At 42.5% G+C, this 20039-nt stretch overlaps 2 protein-coding genes across 3 annotated transcripts; both read right to left on the bottom strand.

Moving 5' to 3' along the window:
* Positions 1-13283: 13283 nt before the first annotated feature.
* LOC124270386 lies at positions 13284-15295 on the bottom strand. The gene is made up of 2 exons (XM_046705422.1): positions 14626-15295; positions 13284-14193 (listed from the first exon to the last, which is right to left on the bottom strand). The coding sequence occupies exons 1-2, from the start codon at positions 15293-15295 to the stop codon at positions 13637-13639; spliced, it is 1227 nt and encodes a 408-aa protein (XP_046561378.1). The 3' UTR covers positions 13284-13636.
* Positions 15296-17071: 1776 nt separating this feature from the next.
* On the bottom strand, positions 17072-18141 carry LOC124270387 (octapeptide-repeat protein T2-like). 2 transcript variants are annotated; one of them, XM_046705423.1, is made up of 2 exons: positions 17787-18141; positions 17072-17483 (listed from the first exon to the last, which is right to left on the bottom strand). In XM_046705423.1, the coding sequence occupies exons 1-2, from the start codon at positions 18067-18069 to the stop codon at positions 17077-17079; spliced, it is 690 nt and encodes a 229-aa protein (XP_046561379.1). In that variant the 5' UTR covers positions 18070-18141; the 3' UTR covers positions 17072-17076. The 2 variants fall into 2 exon arrangements, with proteins under 2 accessions (XP_046561379.1, XP_046561380.1); XM_046705424.1 differs by having other exon boundaries at positions 17072-17382; positions 17722-18141.
* Between the last annotated feature and the right edge of the window lie 1898 nt (positions 18142-20039).

The following is a 20039-nucleotide window of genomic DNA, read 5'->3' on the forward strand; positions in this document are numbered from 1 at the left end:
TTCCAACTACTGCGCTTACCCCCTTAAAATTGTAATACAAACCAATAATATTGATTTGAAACTATGATCATTTGTTAAACAAATTTTATTCTTAGTTGAATATAATTCTGGAATGTTCATTTGCCAAGGTCAGATTATGAGATTCACAATCTTAATTTCACTTTATTTGATTACTTTTTTGTTTAAAGTGAAATTGATCGGTACGTTTTCACTGCAAACAGACTATAGACGCGGGACATTTGAGGGTCTTAACCAGTGGGCTAAAATAAATGAAACAGATGGAAAACAAATACATTTTTGTCATTCTTAGAATATAAAGTGTTATAGTAAACTCGTATCTCGACCAGAAGTGAGGTATAAGTCAATATATACCCACACTTCCTCGGTCAATCGCTCAATACCCTACTGTTTGAGTCGTCGTGGTCTCCTCGGCTAGCGCCTCGGAGGCCACACGACTCAAACAGTAGGAGTATTGAGCGACACACCTCGGAAAGTGTGGGTATATCTAATACTTAAACTCATACAAGCTGACAATACAATATGTATATTCTAACATTGCAAGTTATGTGTATTAAACTTATACAAGCTGACAATACAATATGTACATTCTAACATTGCAAGTTATGTGTATTAAACTTATACAAGATGACAATACAATATGTATACGTATATTCTAACATTGCAAGTTATGTGTATTAAACTTATACAAGCTGACAATACAATATGTACATTCTAACATTGCAAGTTATGTGTATTAAACTGACATAACCAATATGATCTGTTTGATTGGCATTTTAGAAGTTGATGGATGATAGAAAATACTTTATGGATAACAACTTCTTTATTTCTTTATTATTTATACGTTTCGGTATATCAATGATGGCTGGAGTGCTCTGTTCTATTGCTTTTATCAGTTCATTGTAGGCGGATGGAATGGGGTATCCTTGATCTCTGTTGATTGAGGGTTTGTGTCGGCGGATGCGGACGCTTGTCCCGTCCCATAAACCTCAGAATTAAAAAAAACACATAATCAACTGTCCTAGTCACAACATCGAATGGAACAATGTGGAAATATTATTAAAAAACCTCCAGGACTTCACCAAAAGAAAACTGACAGAAGCAGTTCAAATCCGCCGACACAAGCCCTCAATCAACAGAGACCAAGGATACCCCATTCCATCCGCCTACAATGAACTGATAAAAACAATAGAACAGAGCACTCCAGCCATCATTGCTACTTAATCCCATATGCTTAATCCCTTGTTCCGCCTCCTGAACACTGCCTTCCTCCCTTTGTTATTGCATTATTACCTATTTCATTGTTGTTGTTGTTACTCCCTTTGATGTACTCCCCCATGTTGTCTTACTTAATCCCTGTTATATGGATATAAGTCGGTTCTGTGCTGTATTACTTTACTTTTGCTTGACAACGGTATAAGAAGCTATACCGAAACGTTGCATCATAATAAATGAAGAAGTTGTTATCCATAAAGTATTATACTTTTCTAATAACCAAAATGACTTACAGGAACAAATTTATGTAATAAATATACACTCACGGTCGAAAGAAACGTCACCTCGCTTTTTTAACATGTCACAAAACAACAAACTCAGATTTGGGAAATTTAAAAATCATATGTGGAGAATTAATGGATTTACAACATTCTGAATGATGAAAATGTGAACTACAGATATGAATAATCACTTAGTGTGCGATAAAAGATAAAAATATCATTTTGGTGACGTTTCTTTCGCCCGTGAGTTTACATGTGCATATGTTAGTACAATATGTATACTAGCACTGCAAGTTATGCATGTTAAACTTACAGCTGTCATTGATACAACCAATATGGCGTACAGGATCACATGTATATAATAAATATACATGTGTATATGTTATACAAGCTGACAGTACAATATCCATATTTATTACCTACGAGGGGAGAACATATCGGGGTTCATATTTTTCATACGATGCCCTAGGGCAAAATATCACTTTGTCATAGTGACGTGACATCATGAACAAGGCTATGACGTCACGTTTCTTCTGTGACGTTGCGTCCTACATGCGGCGACGACGGGTAGCCAGCCTGTGTTTAAAAGTAGATTTGGGATTATTTTCCTCAATTTGACGACTTCGGTAATAAACAGAATATTATATTCGTGCCCATATCATACTATGTTTACGACACTCGTGCCTAAATATCGGCATATCCCTCGCTCTCGCTCGGGAAATACCAACATTTAGGCACTCGTGTCGTAAACATAGTATAACATGGGCACTCATATAATATCCTCTATATACTAACATTGCAAATGATGTATATTAAACATACAGCTGTCATTGATACAACCAATATGGCGTACAGGAATACATGGTATATCATAAATATACATGTGTATATGTTATGGTAGTACCATATATATACTAACATTGTAAGTTATATTGAACCAATATGGCTTACAAGGTATTCCTAACTGGAAAGTTCTTCGAAACTGCTTGAGAAGGTGCAGTATCCTTCACACACGATATTCAAAAAGATGTCCCCCCTCCTTAAATTAAGGAAACACGTCTTGGGACAATTTCCTTAACACAAGGAAGGAATACAACCCTCTCAGTCGCGGTGCTTGCTCCTCTCAGGCACAAAGGGTTTGCTGCCATGCTTTCTGGTGGCCTTGACCCCGATGGGATGAAGAAGCAGGTGCTTCCTGTTATGAGATTTCACTCTTCTCCTTGCGTGAGTCCGATGAGAGCTACCATGCTGGATCGTCATGACATCGCAGTACCCGGGAGGCAACGGCTTATGACGGCCTACAGCTGAAAGTACAGACATATACTGCACATATATATCTTGACGGACACATCCTGGTTTCCAACCAGTCTTCACTGTACCACAACTGAAGGACCTCTCCATGACAGGTGTTTGGAAATACTCACGATATTTGAGGTAAGAACTGTTCATGTATTTTATAACAATATAAGTAAGCTAACCACGACAAACCCAAAGTGGTTTCCGTCCATGACAATTACCTTTCTTACTGGAGCCGGAAACAGTTGGTAGCAGGACAGATCTGATAACGTGACAGTGTCGTGACCGGAAGTTGCCGAATGTCTGTCGTTCATAGACCCGTGGCGACTTGTGGCGACAGTGGGTGATGATCTGGTTGTCAGGTCCTCTCTGTTCGCAGACAAACACCCGGGGCCTGTCGTCACACACCCAGGGGGGACATACACGACGACCGTGTCTCCTAGCAGTATGTTCGTGGGGAGTTTGTCGCCTAAGTATACATATGCAATGTTGTTGTTTCCGAGTTGTATAATAGTTGCATTGCTATCACTAGTATTGCTATCTTTCTTTTGAATAAAAGAAATGGTGTTTGAATTGTGTCCGATTTGTACAATGCGCAGTATATCGATTTGAGGACGATTACAGAGAGGCTTCTTACAGCTGTCTAGCGTTTGGTCAGATTGTAAAGACTGGCTGGCATGTTTCAGGATTCCTTTTCTACCTTGAGTTGCATTGCTAACAAATGTAGTTGACAATGTTCTCTTAGAGTAATTCATATTCTTCTTTTGCAGAAAAAGGTATTGTGTTTTTCTCGTGCCCAATTTGAGTAATCTGTCTATTACATAGTGATACACTAAGCGCTTATTACAGCTAAATTGCGTATTGTCAGCTTCAGACTTCCCCTTCATGAGTTGATTTATGTTTTGGGAGCTTGGCATGGCCCCGAGTGTTTGCTGATTCTTCGATCGAATGTCCTAGTATAAAGAACACAAGTTTCACAAAAGAGAAAGCTTGAAACGATTTCATGGAATTCAAGAAAATTGATTACCAACATCTAAAAATATCGAACAGAATATTTATGAATGTCTTAAAGTCGTTAATGTTGCTGAGCACACTCCACTGTGAATAGCATATGTTTATAAGAAGCAGATATAATAATTCGGTCAACTCATACATATGGTTCGTTGTTGCCACGTTGCATGAAAATGGCAACCACGCAAGGGTGTATTCAGTCATAAGCATATTGAGGTCAACTTGCTGATAAGAGTTTAATGACGTTTTCATCTCGTTTCGACAATCCCAATTCTAGTAATGAGGTCACCGACAGTTACTACCATAGCTGTTTAGAGTTTCCTCAAATAAGACCTTGGGGATTCCTTCATTATTCGTGGGTTCGTTGATTCATATTTTTCTTACCTCCTAATTCGGGTTTATATAAGTAAGGATTCATGAAGCACTGAGTATATGAACACAGAACATCCTACGAGTAAGCACCACTAAGAAGTTAATTGAAGCTACCTGTCCTGGCATCTGAGCTGCAGCTGTGAACCCAGTTCATGTGCATGAACACCAGAATAGCGGGACGGCAGCTCTTTAATATTGTCAAGGTCCCCATGGCAACACAATCAGTAGCCAATCGGTTATGCGCATTCAGAAATGTGTTTCTTTATCAGGCAAACTGGCACGTACTGATTTTGACCTCAGGCGGCGTGGTTGTGTTTTTTCAAATGCTTATTAGAGGCTGGCAATTTAACAGTGGGATATTAAATCATTTGCTCTCAGTAACATCAATAAATATTCAATCTAGGGAACTGTATTTGTCTCAACTAAACACATATACATGTAGATCAAATGGACGAATGCATGTTGAACAAACTCTGCAGAGTGCGATGAAAGTAGGGAGCTGCCCTACATGCAGCAGATTAGTGACAAGTGGTTATCTTACCTTGATTGTTCACTGCACTGTACTACATTCCGGCAAATAATTCCTGCAAGCCAATGGCTGGCAGTATAAGCAACGATCCATGCATGTGATATGTATCCCCGTTGATGTGCACGACCTCCCAGATGGGTTTGATTAAAGCTCTAATGGTTAGAAGAGTGATAGGGTCAGATACCTTCTACCTATCAGTGCTCGTTAGTTTGTTAAGTGCTGGCTCCATTTGCTACGGTGGACCACCAAGCCAGTCTCAGTGCGTGTTTGACGGTTATCAGGCATTCATGACCAATTCATGTTATTGAGCGACAAGTCGAATGTCCTCTTGGTGGTTACGGTAAGGGGCGAGTGGCGACGAATGGATACCAGGCAAACCCACTGTGTTTACATTCCTGGGTGTAATGTAATTGCTTTTCATTTCATTAGCAATAATGTAAATGACTGATAATTAAGTGCTTTCCACTGGAACATGAATTATGTTTGATCGTGAATATGCAGCAAATACAAATACAGTGTCATACATATGTAATATCTCCCCATGGGAGACAACTATTAGCACCATTACGTTGTGCGGTTTACGATTCTTCTCACGTCCGATTCTGAGACAGATTCATTGACTGTTTGGTGGGTTTTAGGTCGCATTCAGAATCCTTTCACCTGTGTATACAGGTCAGTGTGAAAGCTTGTATTAGCGCAGACTAATGCTGTCTTTTTAATGCTCTCCCACCGAGATGCTGTGTCCCAGTTCGGCATGGAAACCATACCTATACTTTGTATACTGCCTCAAAGTCGACCGGCCCTTGCTGAACGCAAGATAAGAAGTTACACAGGAGCCATAATTTAACGATCGGGTGGTACGACACGGTCAGGAAATCAGTTCACTGACCTCCAGCTCTCCTGGCAGAAGCTGTGACCACTAGACAGACGTGGCATTCTTAAAAAGGGAGAGGATTACTCATCCCAAACTATCACTCTTTGACCATAACTGCAAACACCATTGTTTTGACGCACGAGGCAGAATAGTTTCAGATGTCAAATAGCTAATTAAAATATTCAAAAGGGCGGTATGCATACCATCACTTTAATTTTTACCTGTACACCTGGTCCGTTGTCGGAGTCGTGACACCAAGGTACTTGGTTATCGGTTCGAATCCCACATTCACCAGGATTATGTCTTTCTCTTGGTCAGCATTATCTTTGTGATCGTGGATTTTGCAAAAGAACTAGTACCTACGTGACGCTGGCATCTTACAGTTTTAGCGAACAACTTGTTGGAATATATGAGAAATACTGTTGGTGGTATTAGATCATAAGTGACATATTCACTTGGATGAACTATCCACAACAACGTCTGTAGCACAAAGATCACTGCACCTACAGTCAATGGGTAGGCATGATTTCAGTCTTACTTAGTAGTGCGTGTGAAATACAAACTCATGGAGTGGCGAAATAGAGACGAAAACATTATCTAGTAAATGTTTTATTACAGTAAAAGCTCACACGTCTTTCTTCCACCTTAAGCCACCCTCCAACCCAAGCAATCCCACCAACTTTCCCCCCACTCCTCCCCTTCCCACTTGCTCCTTATCCATCAGTTCCTCTCCCACCCGCTCCTTATCCATCAGTTCCACTCCCACCAGCTCCTTATCCATCAGTTCCTCTCCCACCAGCTCCTTATCCATCAGTTCCTCTCCCACCCGCTCCTTATCCATCAGTTCCTCTCCCACCCACTTCTTATCCATCAGTTCTTCTCCGACCCGCTCCTTATCCATCAGTTCCTCTCCCACCAGCTCCTTATCCATCAGTTCCTCTCCCACTCGCTCCTTATCCATCAGTTCCTCTCCCGCTCGCTTCTTATCCATCAGTTCCTCTCCCACTCGCTCCTTATCCATCAGTTCCGCTCCCACCAGCTCCTTATCCATCAGTTCCTCTCCCACCAGCTCCTTATCCATCAGTTCCTCTCCCACCAGCTCCTTATCCATCAGCTCCTCTCCCACCAGCTCCTTATCCATCAGTTCCTCTCCCACCCACTCCTTATCCATCAGCTCCTCTCCCACCCTCTCCTTATCCTTCTTTTCCCCTCCCGCCCGCTCTTTATCCTTCTTCTCCAGTCCCACCCGCTCCTTATCCATCCCTACCCCTCCCATTTAACGACATTTTCAGTACGTACACCTTATAGAATACGGAGAAATACAAATTTACAAAGATTTCAAGTGAATTGGTACGAGTAGACCATACGTTTGATTTAATTTATCCTGACTTATTCACAATACGGACTGCAGTGATATGATGTACATATTAAGTATACAGTTGTCTCCTGATCACCATGAGGCCGTCAATCTCACAGTGGTAAACTGCATATCATAATGACTTTAATACGGCAAGGCTAGAACTACAGTGATATCCGTTACATACAAAACATACAGATTTGTGCATAGCCTGCCAGTGCTGATTAATTACCGCGGTACAACGTAATATTAAATATAAAAATGTGTGTGTTTTACAAAAATGTGGATACGATATACAAGACTATTTGCAGCCAATATGGCTTACAAAGAACGTGGTATATTCAAATATCCATGTATGTCTTGTAGACGTATATCATGCATTCGTCTATGCAAGTTAGGTAAAGTGAATGTACAGCTTTCATTGATATAACCAATATGGCTTACAGGAATACATGGTATGTAATAATTATACATGTGTATATGTTATACAATCTAACAGTACAATATATACTAACATTGCAAGTTATGCATATTAAACTTACAGTTGTTATTGATGTAGCCAATATGGCTTACAAGGGTACATAACATATGATAAATATACATGTGCAATATATTTATACTAACATTGCAATTTATGCTTAGTGAATGTACACATGACTTAGACCTTAGCCAGTATGGCTTACGTAGTATATAATAATTAAACATGAGTGTATGTTATACGAGCTGGCAGCGCTATATGTACTAACTTTGCAAGTTATGTACAGTGAATGTACAGCTATCGTTGATATAACCAGTATGGCTTACAGGATCACATGGTATATAATTAATATACATGTGTATATGTTATACAAGCTGACAGTACAATATACATATATACTAGCATTGCAAGTTCTGCCTAGAGAATGTACAAATGTCTTAGACTTGAACCGATATGGCTTACAAGGTATCCCTAACTGGAATAGGCGTCCTTTTCGAAACTGCCTGAGAATCTGTCTACTTATATAGCCAAAACGTGGAAGAGATTCCTCAGGCATACAGGGTTCACAACTTTCTGGTGACCTTAACCCCGATGGGATGAAGAAGTGTGCACTTCCTGCAATGAGGCTTTACTCTTCTCCTTGTGTGAGAGCCACCATGCTTGATGGTCACGACATCGAAGTCCCTGGGAGTCAACGGCTTATGACGGCCCGAAGCTGACAGAATGGAAACATGTTTATAAACAATTTGAAAAAACTCAATGTACACACCAATGTCTATTATGTTGGTTAAGTGTTCATATATTTTACTCTTCTTGAGTTAGTGAGTCAGTGAGTGAGTGGGATAAAGCTGAATTAAATCAATGGTCGATCATATGAGAATCAATTCCCAGTTTTGGATTACCATGACATACATGATTACATTTGATTTTTATTCTACTCTTAAATTCAAGTTTTGCAATTAATGTTATCAATATTAAGAATTGGAGAATTTTAAGCTAGGAAAACAAAAGCTAAGGAGGAGGGTATTGCTTGAAACATTACATGTTATCCTTTCAGTAAATATATGTAAGGTTATAAAGACGAGTTACATTTTATGTAACTGTGCCCTATGTATGATGTTTTAACACATTAATATTTTTCCAACACTATTTTCTATAAAAAATGTACACTCTCTCAGAACGTACTACAAACTTCTAAGACTGAAATCCTTATTATTGTCACGTTCTTGGCTCGGGGAAACCATGCAAAGCCTTATGATTTATAATAGACGCATACACTACAGCTATGTGCGAAATAGTTCTGAGCTGTCATCGCCTTACGTTCTTTATTATTATAATGTTAACTGAATGTTAACTACACTTTCGATATCTTGTTATTGTGTCCCCCCTTATACGTGTATCTACACTGTATTTGGGTCGTTAGCCTTTGATAATGATTTTTTTTACTTTACTAACAATGTAACATAACTGACAACGCCAGACCCAAAGTGCCCTCCGTCCATGGCAACAATTACCTTTCTTACTGGAGCCGGAAGCAGCTGGCAGCAGGACAGATCTGATCACGTGACAGTGTCGTGACCGGACGTTGTCGAATGTCTGTCGTTCAAAGATCCGTGGCGACTTGTGGCGACAATGGGTGACGATCTGGTTGTCAGGTCCTCTCTGTTCGCAGACAAACACCCGGGGCCTGCCGTCACACCCAGGGGGGACGTACACGACGACCGTGTTTCCTAGCAGTATGTTCGTAGGGAGTTTGTCACCTAAGTATACATTTACGATGTTGTTCTCTCCGAGTTGTACAATTGTTTCATTGCTATCACTAGTATTGCTATCTTTCTTTTGAATAAAATAAATGGTGTTTTTGTGCCCGATTTGTACAATGCGCCGTATATCGATTTGAGGACGATTACAGAGACGCTTCTTACAGCTGTCTTGTTTTCGGTCAGATTTAAAGACTGGTTGGCATGTTTCAACTTTCCTTTTCTACCTTTCTTTGACCGTGAAAGACATGTATTCTGGGCGTTCATATGCTGATAAATGTACTTTAATTGTTTGTTCGTCTGAAAGCCAGACGGTGCGACGTGGTATGCCCCCCTAGCTTCAGACATGGCCCCGGAGTTTGAACAAATCCCTGGTTCGTATGTCACCACTCGCCGTTGTCTCTGGGATGAAATGTAGAAAGAATTATATCAGCTTTACAAACGACAAATCTTAAAACGATTTCATAGAATAGTAACTTATATTGCCCTCTTGCCTAACAAGCAGGAGGTTACCTACAGGGAAGTCTTTTCACGGGTGAAGGACTTTAGTGATTGTGCCCCTGATTCGTTCATGCTGGACTACGAGATGGTCATTTGGAATGCTGCTGTGGCAGAGTTCCCCGATGTGGAGATGTAGGAGTTTTGGCCTACAAGCAGAATACGCCACAACACCTGAGCTTCAAACACAATCCCGAATGATTTCTGCGCTGGCATTTATTCCGGAAGATGAGGTGGTTGAAGCATTCGAGTCACTGACAGAGCACCTGCCTGAGGAACTCCAACCAGTAGTGGATTACTTCGAGGACACATACATTGGACGCCCACAACGCAGAGATCAGCGCCTTCCACTGTTCCCATTCCCATCCTAGAACCAGCACCAGAGAACACTGGATGGCCTACCAACAATCAACCAACAATCACCTTGAGGGCTGGCACCGGCGCCTCTAAAGCAACATGTCAGGCTGTCACTATAAGAAATGTGTAATTGAAAAATGTAATTGGGCATTGATTTGTGCAAGATTTGTCAAGTTGGTTATATGAAAGAATATGTTGTTATTTGTTATGAACTACCATGTCAAACTCAATAAAAATTGGTAGAGAAACTGAATTATGTTTTTATGTTTTGGGTGGCAATTTTCTCGGTGGCAATTTTCCTGGGTGGCAATTGTCCTGGGTGGCAATTGTCCTAGGTGGTAATTGTCCGGGTGGCAATTGTCCTAGACCCCAGTAACTTATATTGCAAACCAGAGCCAGAGAGGTCTTGAGAAGCACATCCAGTACTCTGATTGAACTAAGTTATTCTATTAATCTTAGAAATCTACGTACGTGTCAACCGAAAGAACAAGAATTACCAATGTGAAACACCGCATTTGAAAAATGCCCTTTACCCTTAATAAAAACGTACACATCCAATTTGACCTGTATAGTTTACATGTAAAATAGGCAGCAACCCAGACAGAGAGCTGCATTCATGGTTTCACCTCACCAGCTGTTTGCTACAGCCTTTGCAGTGGGTGAATCAATATACATATTGATTTGAGTTGTGCGGTAACGCTACATGTGTATGTATACGTGGGTATTTGAGAGTTGCCACGTCCTCGCATGTGTTTGTGACGGGTGCCAGGATACACTGGCAAACGCCATGTGCCAACACAATTTGAGTGAGTGAGTGAGTGCAGTTTTACGCCGCTTGTAGCAGTATGCAAGCAATATCAAGGCGGGGACACAAGAAATGGGCCCCCATTTTTATAGTGAATCACTGACAAATGCCTTTGTTATGGTCGTTAGGTGGAGTCAACCTTTGGAGAATGTCCACAGAATAACTGAAATATTGTTTTGTAGATGTTCAATATTTGTGTGTTACCTTGTAGATTATTTGTAGGTAATTTTCATGACGGATTCTGCCTTGGACAAGCCAGGAAAGTAAAGTGAAGAAAATGACACCTACCTGTCCTGCCTACCACAGTGCCTGGTCGAAACAACCTTAGCTGCAAACCCCGTATTAAATAATTTCAAAATATACACGCAATAAGTATCATGTCAGCTCTTATATACTGTACTGTTTCCAATAGCTACGTCATTGTCAACCAATCAGCTCGGTGCATTCCGAAGTGTGCGTGTTACTGTGCACGTTTACATAAAGTCACGTGATGCTATCCGCCTCAAGCTTCATAAGGGCCGGCAATTCAACATGGAAATATTATTGTCATGCCTTACGTGTCATTGTCAACCATCTATTCATACTTTACCAACAATGACTAGTCACAATCAATAATTACTGTAGATCGGTGTAGATGTAACACATGCTCAACGGGCTTTAGAAGGTTGTGGTGTCTTTAAAGGACTCCCCTGGCTGTACAATCAATTTCGTTTGTAACGAACCGACGGATATAACGAACTGTAGATCAGTAACATCATCAAGAATGTTTTGATCCCTTGTTTATTAATTGTCTCAGTATGACTGACAGTATTAGCTATGACGCTGACAATATGAGCGATTGGGCACGGTGACAATAACTACCTAAACGATCCCGACGACAAGATGCGACTGGCAGACTCCTACAGATGTCGTACTTACTAGGGCTGGGACGGGTGAAAATTTGGACTCGTCCCAGCCCTGGAACTTACCTAACCCATTGGTCAGTGGGAGAGTTTGTTATATCGGAGCCAGTAGCGGGTGGTGGTTCCACTTGCCATAATAGTGCGTCTGGTTTATGCTTCGTTACGTATATTGTTAGGTATAGGAACATTTTAGCTATGTTGGCAAACATGACCACCCGATCGTCTCGTTCCGCTTACAAAGTTTCATCCGGGAGTGGTACAGATACCTGAGATCAATGCACTGATAGGGAGGAGCTGAGATACAGCGTTGTTCGGTGCTGGATCTGGCTCGACTTGTCATTCCGCGTCTTGAAGTTGGGTCAAGGTGACCTTTCACATGGACTTAAGCTTTGACCAGAACGTTTAGCTAACACCCCCAGGAGGGTGAGGGTGAGAGTTGTGTTCAGGGGTCGGTGGTCAAACGAATCTTAAGGTCGGGTTCCAGTACAATCAAGTGTTTGGTACAATGTGTCGGGTTTCGAGCAAGCGGCATCCTGTTCTCCGGACTGAAGCTCTGTCCACCAAATCACAGCTCCAGTCAACCATATAAGGAATTAAAGTGACAAATCCCTTTACCACCAAAAAAGTTCTGCTACTTCTGACTATATGATGAATATGTGTTTGTGTGTTTACAGCTGGTTGACGGCGTTCCCTAAATAATCGTGGCTGGACCAGACAATCCTGTGATTGACATCATGAGATAATGACGCATGTATTTAGGGGAAACAGTTGGGAACATCAAGTCCATACTGGTAGTTCGAACCCTGATTTGATTATGATCCTTGGTTAGTTTGTCGCCACCATGCATGTGGTCACGAGGTTCACTAAAACAGGCAAACGACCGTGACTAAGTGGCAGCTGACACGTGAAGCTGATATGCCGCCATGTTTGTCAAAATCTGTTTTGACGTTTTAGATTCCAAATGACGGCATCTTTTCGCCACTGAAACAGAATCCAGACTTTGTTATGCATTACTCTGTTTATTCATATGGAGAGATCCTTAAACATATCTAAATATTATCATACACATATCACAAACAGAAAGGCTTTCTTTCTTCGACTGTTTTATTGTGAGGTACAACAGTATAAAAGGTTACAATATACTGTTCATTGACAAGCTGATAACAGTACATGCACGTAGATATGAAAAAATACTTGCTAAACAAGTGGACGTGTCTACAAAATTCCTCTTTGAGGATACGGAATCTGTTCCGTTGCTAAATAATGTGTTATTTAACAATAGGAATACAATGTACTGCACACGCAGTGATGTAGCCGATGCGGCTTACACTTGTATTCCATACAGGAATATGTTAACCCACCCTCCCTGACCCACAAGAGCCGATCCCACCCAACCCACCCACTCCCTCGTCCCACCCCGGCGTGCGCAGAATTGATGCCGGGAACGATCGACAGTTGTTTAATTGAAATAGGTGTGCGACTTTGATTTTGTTTAATATTTTATAAATAGAATTTAGAGTGAACTCTGTCCTTCTGAAAAAATATTTCCGAGATTCATGTTTAACTGAGTGATCTAACGTATTTGTAAACTATATTTGCAAGTTTAACATTTCATTGGAAGATATCCAGGCAAAATGTTGAACTTGAAAATGTTGTTTACAAATAGGTAGATCACTTAGCTGAACATAAATCTCATACATATTTTTTCGGAAGGTATGAATTCAATCTGAATTCTATTTTTATAATATTACTTGCAAAATCAACGTGTCGTATACCTATTTCAGTTGAAACAACTGTTCACACATTCTGGCATATAACACACTCTTGAATTGTTATACACCCTCCTGCGCACGCGTTTATATGCAGCAAATGTTAGGATTGAATTAATGCTGCATGAACACCATCACGATCGGGACCACTAGGATCTCGATTTGAACTAAAACGTGGAACCAAATCGTGAGATTGTTTTTGACCTTCTGATCTTGGCCGTGTGGCCTCAAGTAGCGCCTCACAGACTTGGTTTGACGTGTGACCTTGGCCACCTCACCAACAGTCTGTGTACGTCGTGTTACCTTGGCCACCTCACCAACAGTTTGTGTATGTCGCGTGACCTTGGCCACCTCACCAACAGTCTGTGTATGTCGCGTGACATTGGCCACCTCACCAACAGTCTGTGTATGACGCGTGACATTGGCCACCTCACCAACAGTCTGTATATGTCGCGTGACCTTGGCCACCTCACCAACAGTCTGTGTACGTCGTGTGACCTTGGCCACCTCACCAACAGTCTGTGAACGTCGCGTGACCTTGGCCACCTCACCAACCGTCTCTGTATTTCGCGTGACCTTGGCCCCCTCACCAACAGTCTGTGTACATCTTGTGGCTACCTTCCGTGACCTTGGCCGAAGCTTCCTTCTTCTTCCAACACGTCTTGGCATTACTGAAACAATAATCAACAGAGGACCTTTAGGCTATCTAAACCCCCTGGCTTTGTTTGTAATTGCATTCAAATCTAATTCTGAGTAATTACAATTCTACCATGTATGACCCTTTCCATCAACACAATGTCATTCATAGAAGATGTTGAGTAAAGACACATCCAGAGATTCAAACAAGCAGATTTACACAATTTCAAAATTGTTAAGTCATTTTTAGCGAAACGCATTTCTTGTATATCAAAAGGAGAAAAGCATATGTGCTATCTGAAATATATGGGTCTAGATGAACAGATATTCTATTCAACAGGTTATTTCCGTCAACATTATAAAATATTAACACTCTGAACATCTGTTGTCGCGCTAATAACATGTATCATATAAAGAGAATTAACGTTAATTTAACGCATACGGTAAATCATTACGAAATTACATACCAATCAGATTCTTGACATGTACTGTTTGATGTACTATGATGTTGGAAAGGCCGTTCTGCACATCGGTAACATCTGCAACGATGTCCACCATCATGTTCTGTCCATCTCCATCAACAGCATCTGTCCTGTGTCTGTCGCCATCATGTACGCTCAGTCTTTGTCCTCTTTCGCTGTCCTGTCTTTTCGTAATTCTCTCTCTTTTGATGTAATCTCCTGTCCGAATTCTGCCACCATCAACGTATTGTTGCTGCGCTGTTTTGACAGTGCCATCTCCTTCTCTTCCTCCAGTACAACGATCTCCTCTCCTTTCGTCTTCATTGCTATCACATTCTCCCTGCATTCCCACCACAGCACCATCTCCGAGTACCACCTCTATTGCTCCGCAAACGTCATCGTTTCCTTTATCCATTCCTTCAGTGTTGTAATGGTATTTCTTCCATATTTTACCATCACCATATTCTCCCTGTTTTTCACCAACAGAGCCATCTCTGAACCCTCTTTCTCTTCCTCCACCGACAACAGCGCCTCCTCCACCTCCAAAGATGTACTCTTCTCTCTCCAATATTGATCCAAACCTCTCATATTCTCCCCGCTTTCCATCAACAGTGAGATCTTTGTCTCGTCTTTCTCTTCCTCGACGAAGAACTGATCTTACGCCACCTCCAGTCATATACTGAAATCCCTTCCACCTTCCTCCCTGCTTGCCATCAACAACGTCTTCTCCTCCAATTTCATCATCAATGTCCCCTCTATTTCCACCTCCAATAGTATTTTGATCTCTCCTCCATTTTCTTCCACAACCAAAACATTCTCCCTGCTCCTCTCCAAAAGCCTTGTATATTTTCCTTTTACCAGCTGAACAAGCACCCCGACCTCTGTCCACCTCAGTCTCCACGACACCAGCACGCCGACGTCTTTCCTTCTCAGTTTCAGAGACAAAAGCACCCCGACCTCTGTCCACAGTGTTCGAGACACCAGCATCCTGACCACTTTCCTTCTCAGGTTCGGAGACACCAGCACCCCGACCTCCTTCCTTCTCAGTATCGGAGACACCAGCACCCCGACCTCTTTCCTTCTCAGTATTGGAGACACCAGCACCCCGACCTCTTTCCTTCTCAGTTTCGGAGACACCAGCACCCCGACCTCTTTCCTTCTCAGTATTGGAGACACCAGCACCCCGACCTCTTTCCTTCTCAGTATTGGAGACACCAGCACCCCGACCTCTTTCCTTCTCAGTTTCGGAGACACCAGCACCCCGACCTCTTTCCTTCTCAGTTTCAGAGACACATGCACCCCGACCTCTTTCCTTCTCAGTTTCAGAGAAACCAGCACCCCGACCTCTTTCCTTCTCAGTATTGGAGACACCAGCACCCGATCTCTTTCCTTCTCAGTTTCAGAGACAAAAGCACCCCGACCTCTTTCCTTCTCAGTTTCAGAGAAACCAGCACCCCGACCTCTTTCCTTCTCAGTATTGGAGACACCAGCACCCCGACCTCTTTCCTTCTCAGTTTCGGAGACACCAGCACCCCGACCTCTTTCCTTCTCAGTTTCAGAGACACATGCACCCCGACCTCTTTCCTTCTCAGTTTCAGAGAAACCAGCACCCCGACCTCTTTCCTTCTCAGTATTGGGAGACACCAGCACTCGACCTCTTTTCCTTCTCAGTTTCAGAGAGACAAAAGCACTTGACCTTCTTTCCTTCTCAGTTTCCGAGAAACCAGCACCCTGACCTCTTTTCCTTCTCAGTATTGGATACCTCAGCACCCCGACCTCTTTCCTTCTCAGTTTCGGAGACACCAGCACCCCGACCTCTTTCCTTCTCAGTTTCAGAGACACCAGCACCCCGACCTCTTTCCTTCTCAGTATTGGAGACACCAGCACCCCGACCTCTTTCCTTCTCAGTATTGGAGACACCAGCACGCCGACCTCTTTCCTCCTCAGTATTGGAGACACCAGCACCCCGATCTCTTTCCTTTTCAGTATTGGAGACAACAGCACCCCGACCTCTTTCCTTCTCAGTATTGGAGACACCAGCCCCCCGACCTCTTTCCTTCTCAGTATTGGAGACACCAGCACCCCGACCTCTTTCCTTCTCAGTTTCAGAGACAAGAGCACCCCGACCTCTTTCCTTCTCAGTATCCGAGAAACCAGCACCCCGACCTCTTTCCTTCTCAGTATTGGAGACACCAGCACCCCGACCTCTTTCCTTCTCAGTATTGGAGACACCAGCACCCCGACCTCTTTCCTTCTCAGTATTGGAGACACCAGCACCCCGACCTCTTTCCTCCTCAGTATTGGAGACACCAGCACCCCGATCTCTTTCCTTTCAGTATTGGAGACACCAGCACCCCGACCTCTTTCCTTCTCAGTATTGGAGACACCAGCACCCCGACCTCTTTCCTTCTCAGTTTCGGAGACACCAGCACCCCTGACCTCTTTCCTTCCTCAGTTTCAGAGACACATGCACCCCCGACCTCTTTCCTTCTCAGTTTCAGAGAAACCAGCACCCCGACCTCTTTCCTTCTCAGTATTGGAGACACCAGCACCCCGACCTCTTTCCTTCTCAGTTTCAGAGACACCAGCACCCCGACCTCTTTCCTTCTCAGTTTCCGAGAAACCAGCACCCCGACCTCTTTCCTTCTCAGTTTCGGAGACACCAGCACGCCGACCTCTTTCCTTCTCAGTTTCAGAGACACCAGCAAACCGATCTCTTTCCTTCTCAGTTTTGGAGACACCAGCACCTCGACCACTTTCCATCTCATTTTCCGAGACAGCAGCATCCTGACCTCTGTCCACAGTTGCCGAGACAGAAGCATCCTGACCTCTGTCCACAGTTTCCCAGACACCAGCATCCTGACCTCTTTCCTTCTCAGTTTCCGATACACCAGCATCCTGACCTCTGTCCACAGTTGCCGAGACAGCAGCATCCTGATCTCTGTCCACAGTTTCCCAGACACCAGCATCCTGACCTCTTTCCTTCTCTGTTTCTGAGACACCAGCATACTGAGTTCTTTCCTTCTCAGTTTCGAATACACAAGCACCCCGACATCTTTCCTTCTCAGTTTCCAAGACACCAGCACCCCGACCTCTTTCCACCTCAGTTTCCGAGACACCAGCACCCCGACCTCTGTCCACTGTTTTCGAGACACCAGCATCCTGACCACTTTCCTGCTCAGTTTCGGAGACACCAGCACCCCGACTTCTTTCCTTTTCAGTTTCCCAGACACCAGCACTCCGACCTCTTTCCTTCTCAGGTTCGGAAACACCAGCACCCCGACCTCTTTCCTTCTCAGTTTCAGAGACACCAGCACCCCGATCTCTTTCCTTCTCAGTATTGGAGACACCAGCACCCCGACCTCTTTCCATCTCAGTTTCAGAGACACTAGCACTCCGACCTCTTTCCTTCTCAGTTTCGGAGACACCAGCACCCCGACCTCTGTCCATCTCAATATCCGATGCAACTTTATTCCTGCCGCAGATGGCACCAGGCTGTGGTAGCTTTATACCATCTCTTACAGGTGTAGCATTCCTTCTCTCTCCACACTCCTAATTTGTCTTCGTCTGTCACCAAAACAACGTCGCATCTCTTTCTGAAACCAAAAGAAACGTGTTGCACCAATGATCTGCACTGTAATCTCGAATATTTTAGTTGTTTCTATATTGTAAAATTTTGCATCCCCTATTTCCGTAATTCTTCATCCTAAACCCCAATCGAGTTGTATCTGTGTTAAAGAAGTAGAGGCAAATACGCACAATAACCAACTAATATTGCCAAGGGGGAACAGTGAGTGAGTGAGTAAATTTTAGCATTTCAGTCAGTAAATCCAGACCAGATAAACCGGTGATAGGAACACGATAACGCGCTATCAGTCTAACAACCGATCATCGCCTTGTCATCGAAAGTTTATTGTATCAAAGGCCATAGGCCCATATACATGAAATGCATATGCGTCAATATTTTCACAAAAGGTTAGCATTTCATTTGTGCTCTTAAAGGCACATTTGAAGCATAACATAACAAATCATAAATCTTGATAATTGTGGTTACCTTGGGCACATGCATTGTTGTGCTGAAGGTTAAATTAAATGTTTATTTGGTATGTATTGCTGTCGAACGTTATTTAAAGATAGACATATAAGAGTGAAATGGTACAGATCGTCGAAATTGTTTAACTTACCTGTACATACTATTTCAGACTTTGCAAGTTTATGAGGTCTCAATGTATCAATATTTAGCCTTGTACATCCTTGAGCACGAGCAAGGTCGTTTGCAAATGTACACTTATTTCCCTGCTTCAATGCCAATCTTTAAACGTGCATAGTATTCATGTCTAGTGCTATGTGCTAATATATTTGTCCATTCTTGGGTGTACGTATATATTAATCTGGTTTGAAAAATGTCAAGCTAGGTATACATCCGGCGTCTTGGTAGACCCAAACATGACCAGGACCTGGACTAAATAAAATATGTGTAACATTTACTTGCTCAGTTCAGTCTACCTACTGAATCAACTGAACCAGAATTAACTAACGTTATCCGCGCCATGTGACGCCATCAGTGGAGTACATTACACATCAGGTAAACGGCGTTTTCACTCAGTCTCAGTCAGAGATAACACAAAGACGTGTATACCTATACCAATGAATTGTACAGCAATCATACTGACTCACTGAAGAAACAAAACACAGTGGCCCCTCAGTTTTCACGCCTTGTTAACAACCCTTTCCAGAGTGACCCCTGAACACTTAGGTGTTAGGAAGGTGACAACCCATCCATAATCATACTGGATGGCAAGAGCTAATTTGTCTTGTACGGTTCCGACTGATCCTCTGAAATAGTGCACAATCCCATGTTTCTGCATGCAACAAACATGGCCGACTTTCCACTCTATTGTAAATGCATGTAGGATAACGTCCTTTACTGTGCCTCAAATCAATGTTTAACGAAACACACACATAACGATTTACACACATTGTTCTAAGTCGTTAGTAGTCAAAAATACGCTATGAAATATTGGTACTAACCTTATTTGAGACTTGAAAGTATACGTGATTGTAAGCATAGAATTGTCACCAGACATATGACGTGACCATTTGCAACACGCATGCGTAAAGTTGTTCTGTTGCTGACAGTGTGTTATACAAAACTACTAGACTGAAAAGACATAATTTGGATAGAAATAACTTCTAAACTCAGGGGCAATACATCGAGTCTACTTCTTTTAGTAATTACAAAACTGCAAGAACTGTTCGTAAACTTTGATAAAATATCTATGTCACCGTTGCTCATACCTGGGAAACTTGTATGATCCAGGGCTGTGAGACAGGCTTCAATATCGCATACAAGGTCACTTGGACGTTATCACATACAGACTCGTCTAACCTATGCTGGCACCATTTTGAACACCTATTTT

This window comes from Haliotis rubra, unplaced genomic scaffold, assembly GCF_003918875.1.
Source record: "Haliotis rubra isolate DU_JTF1 unplaced genomic scaffold, ASM391887v1 Scf1511, whole genome shotgun sequence".
In the NCBI taxonomy this organism is placed as follows: Eukaryota; Metazoa; Mollusca; class Gastropoda; order Lepetellida; family Haliotidae; genus Haliotis; species Haliotis rubra.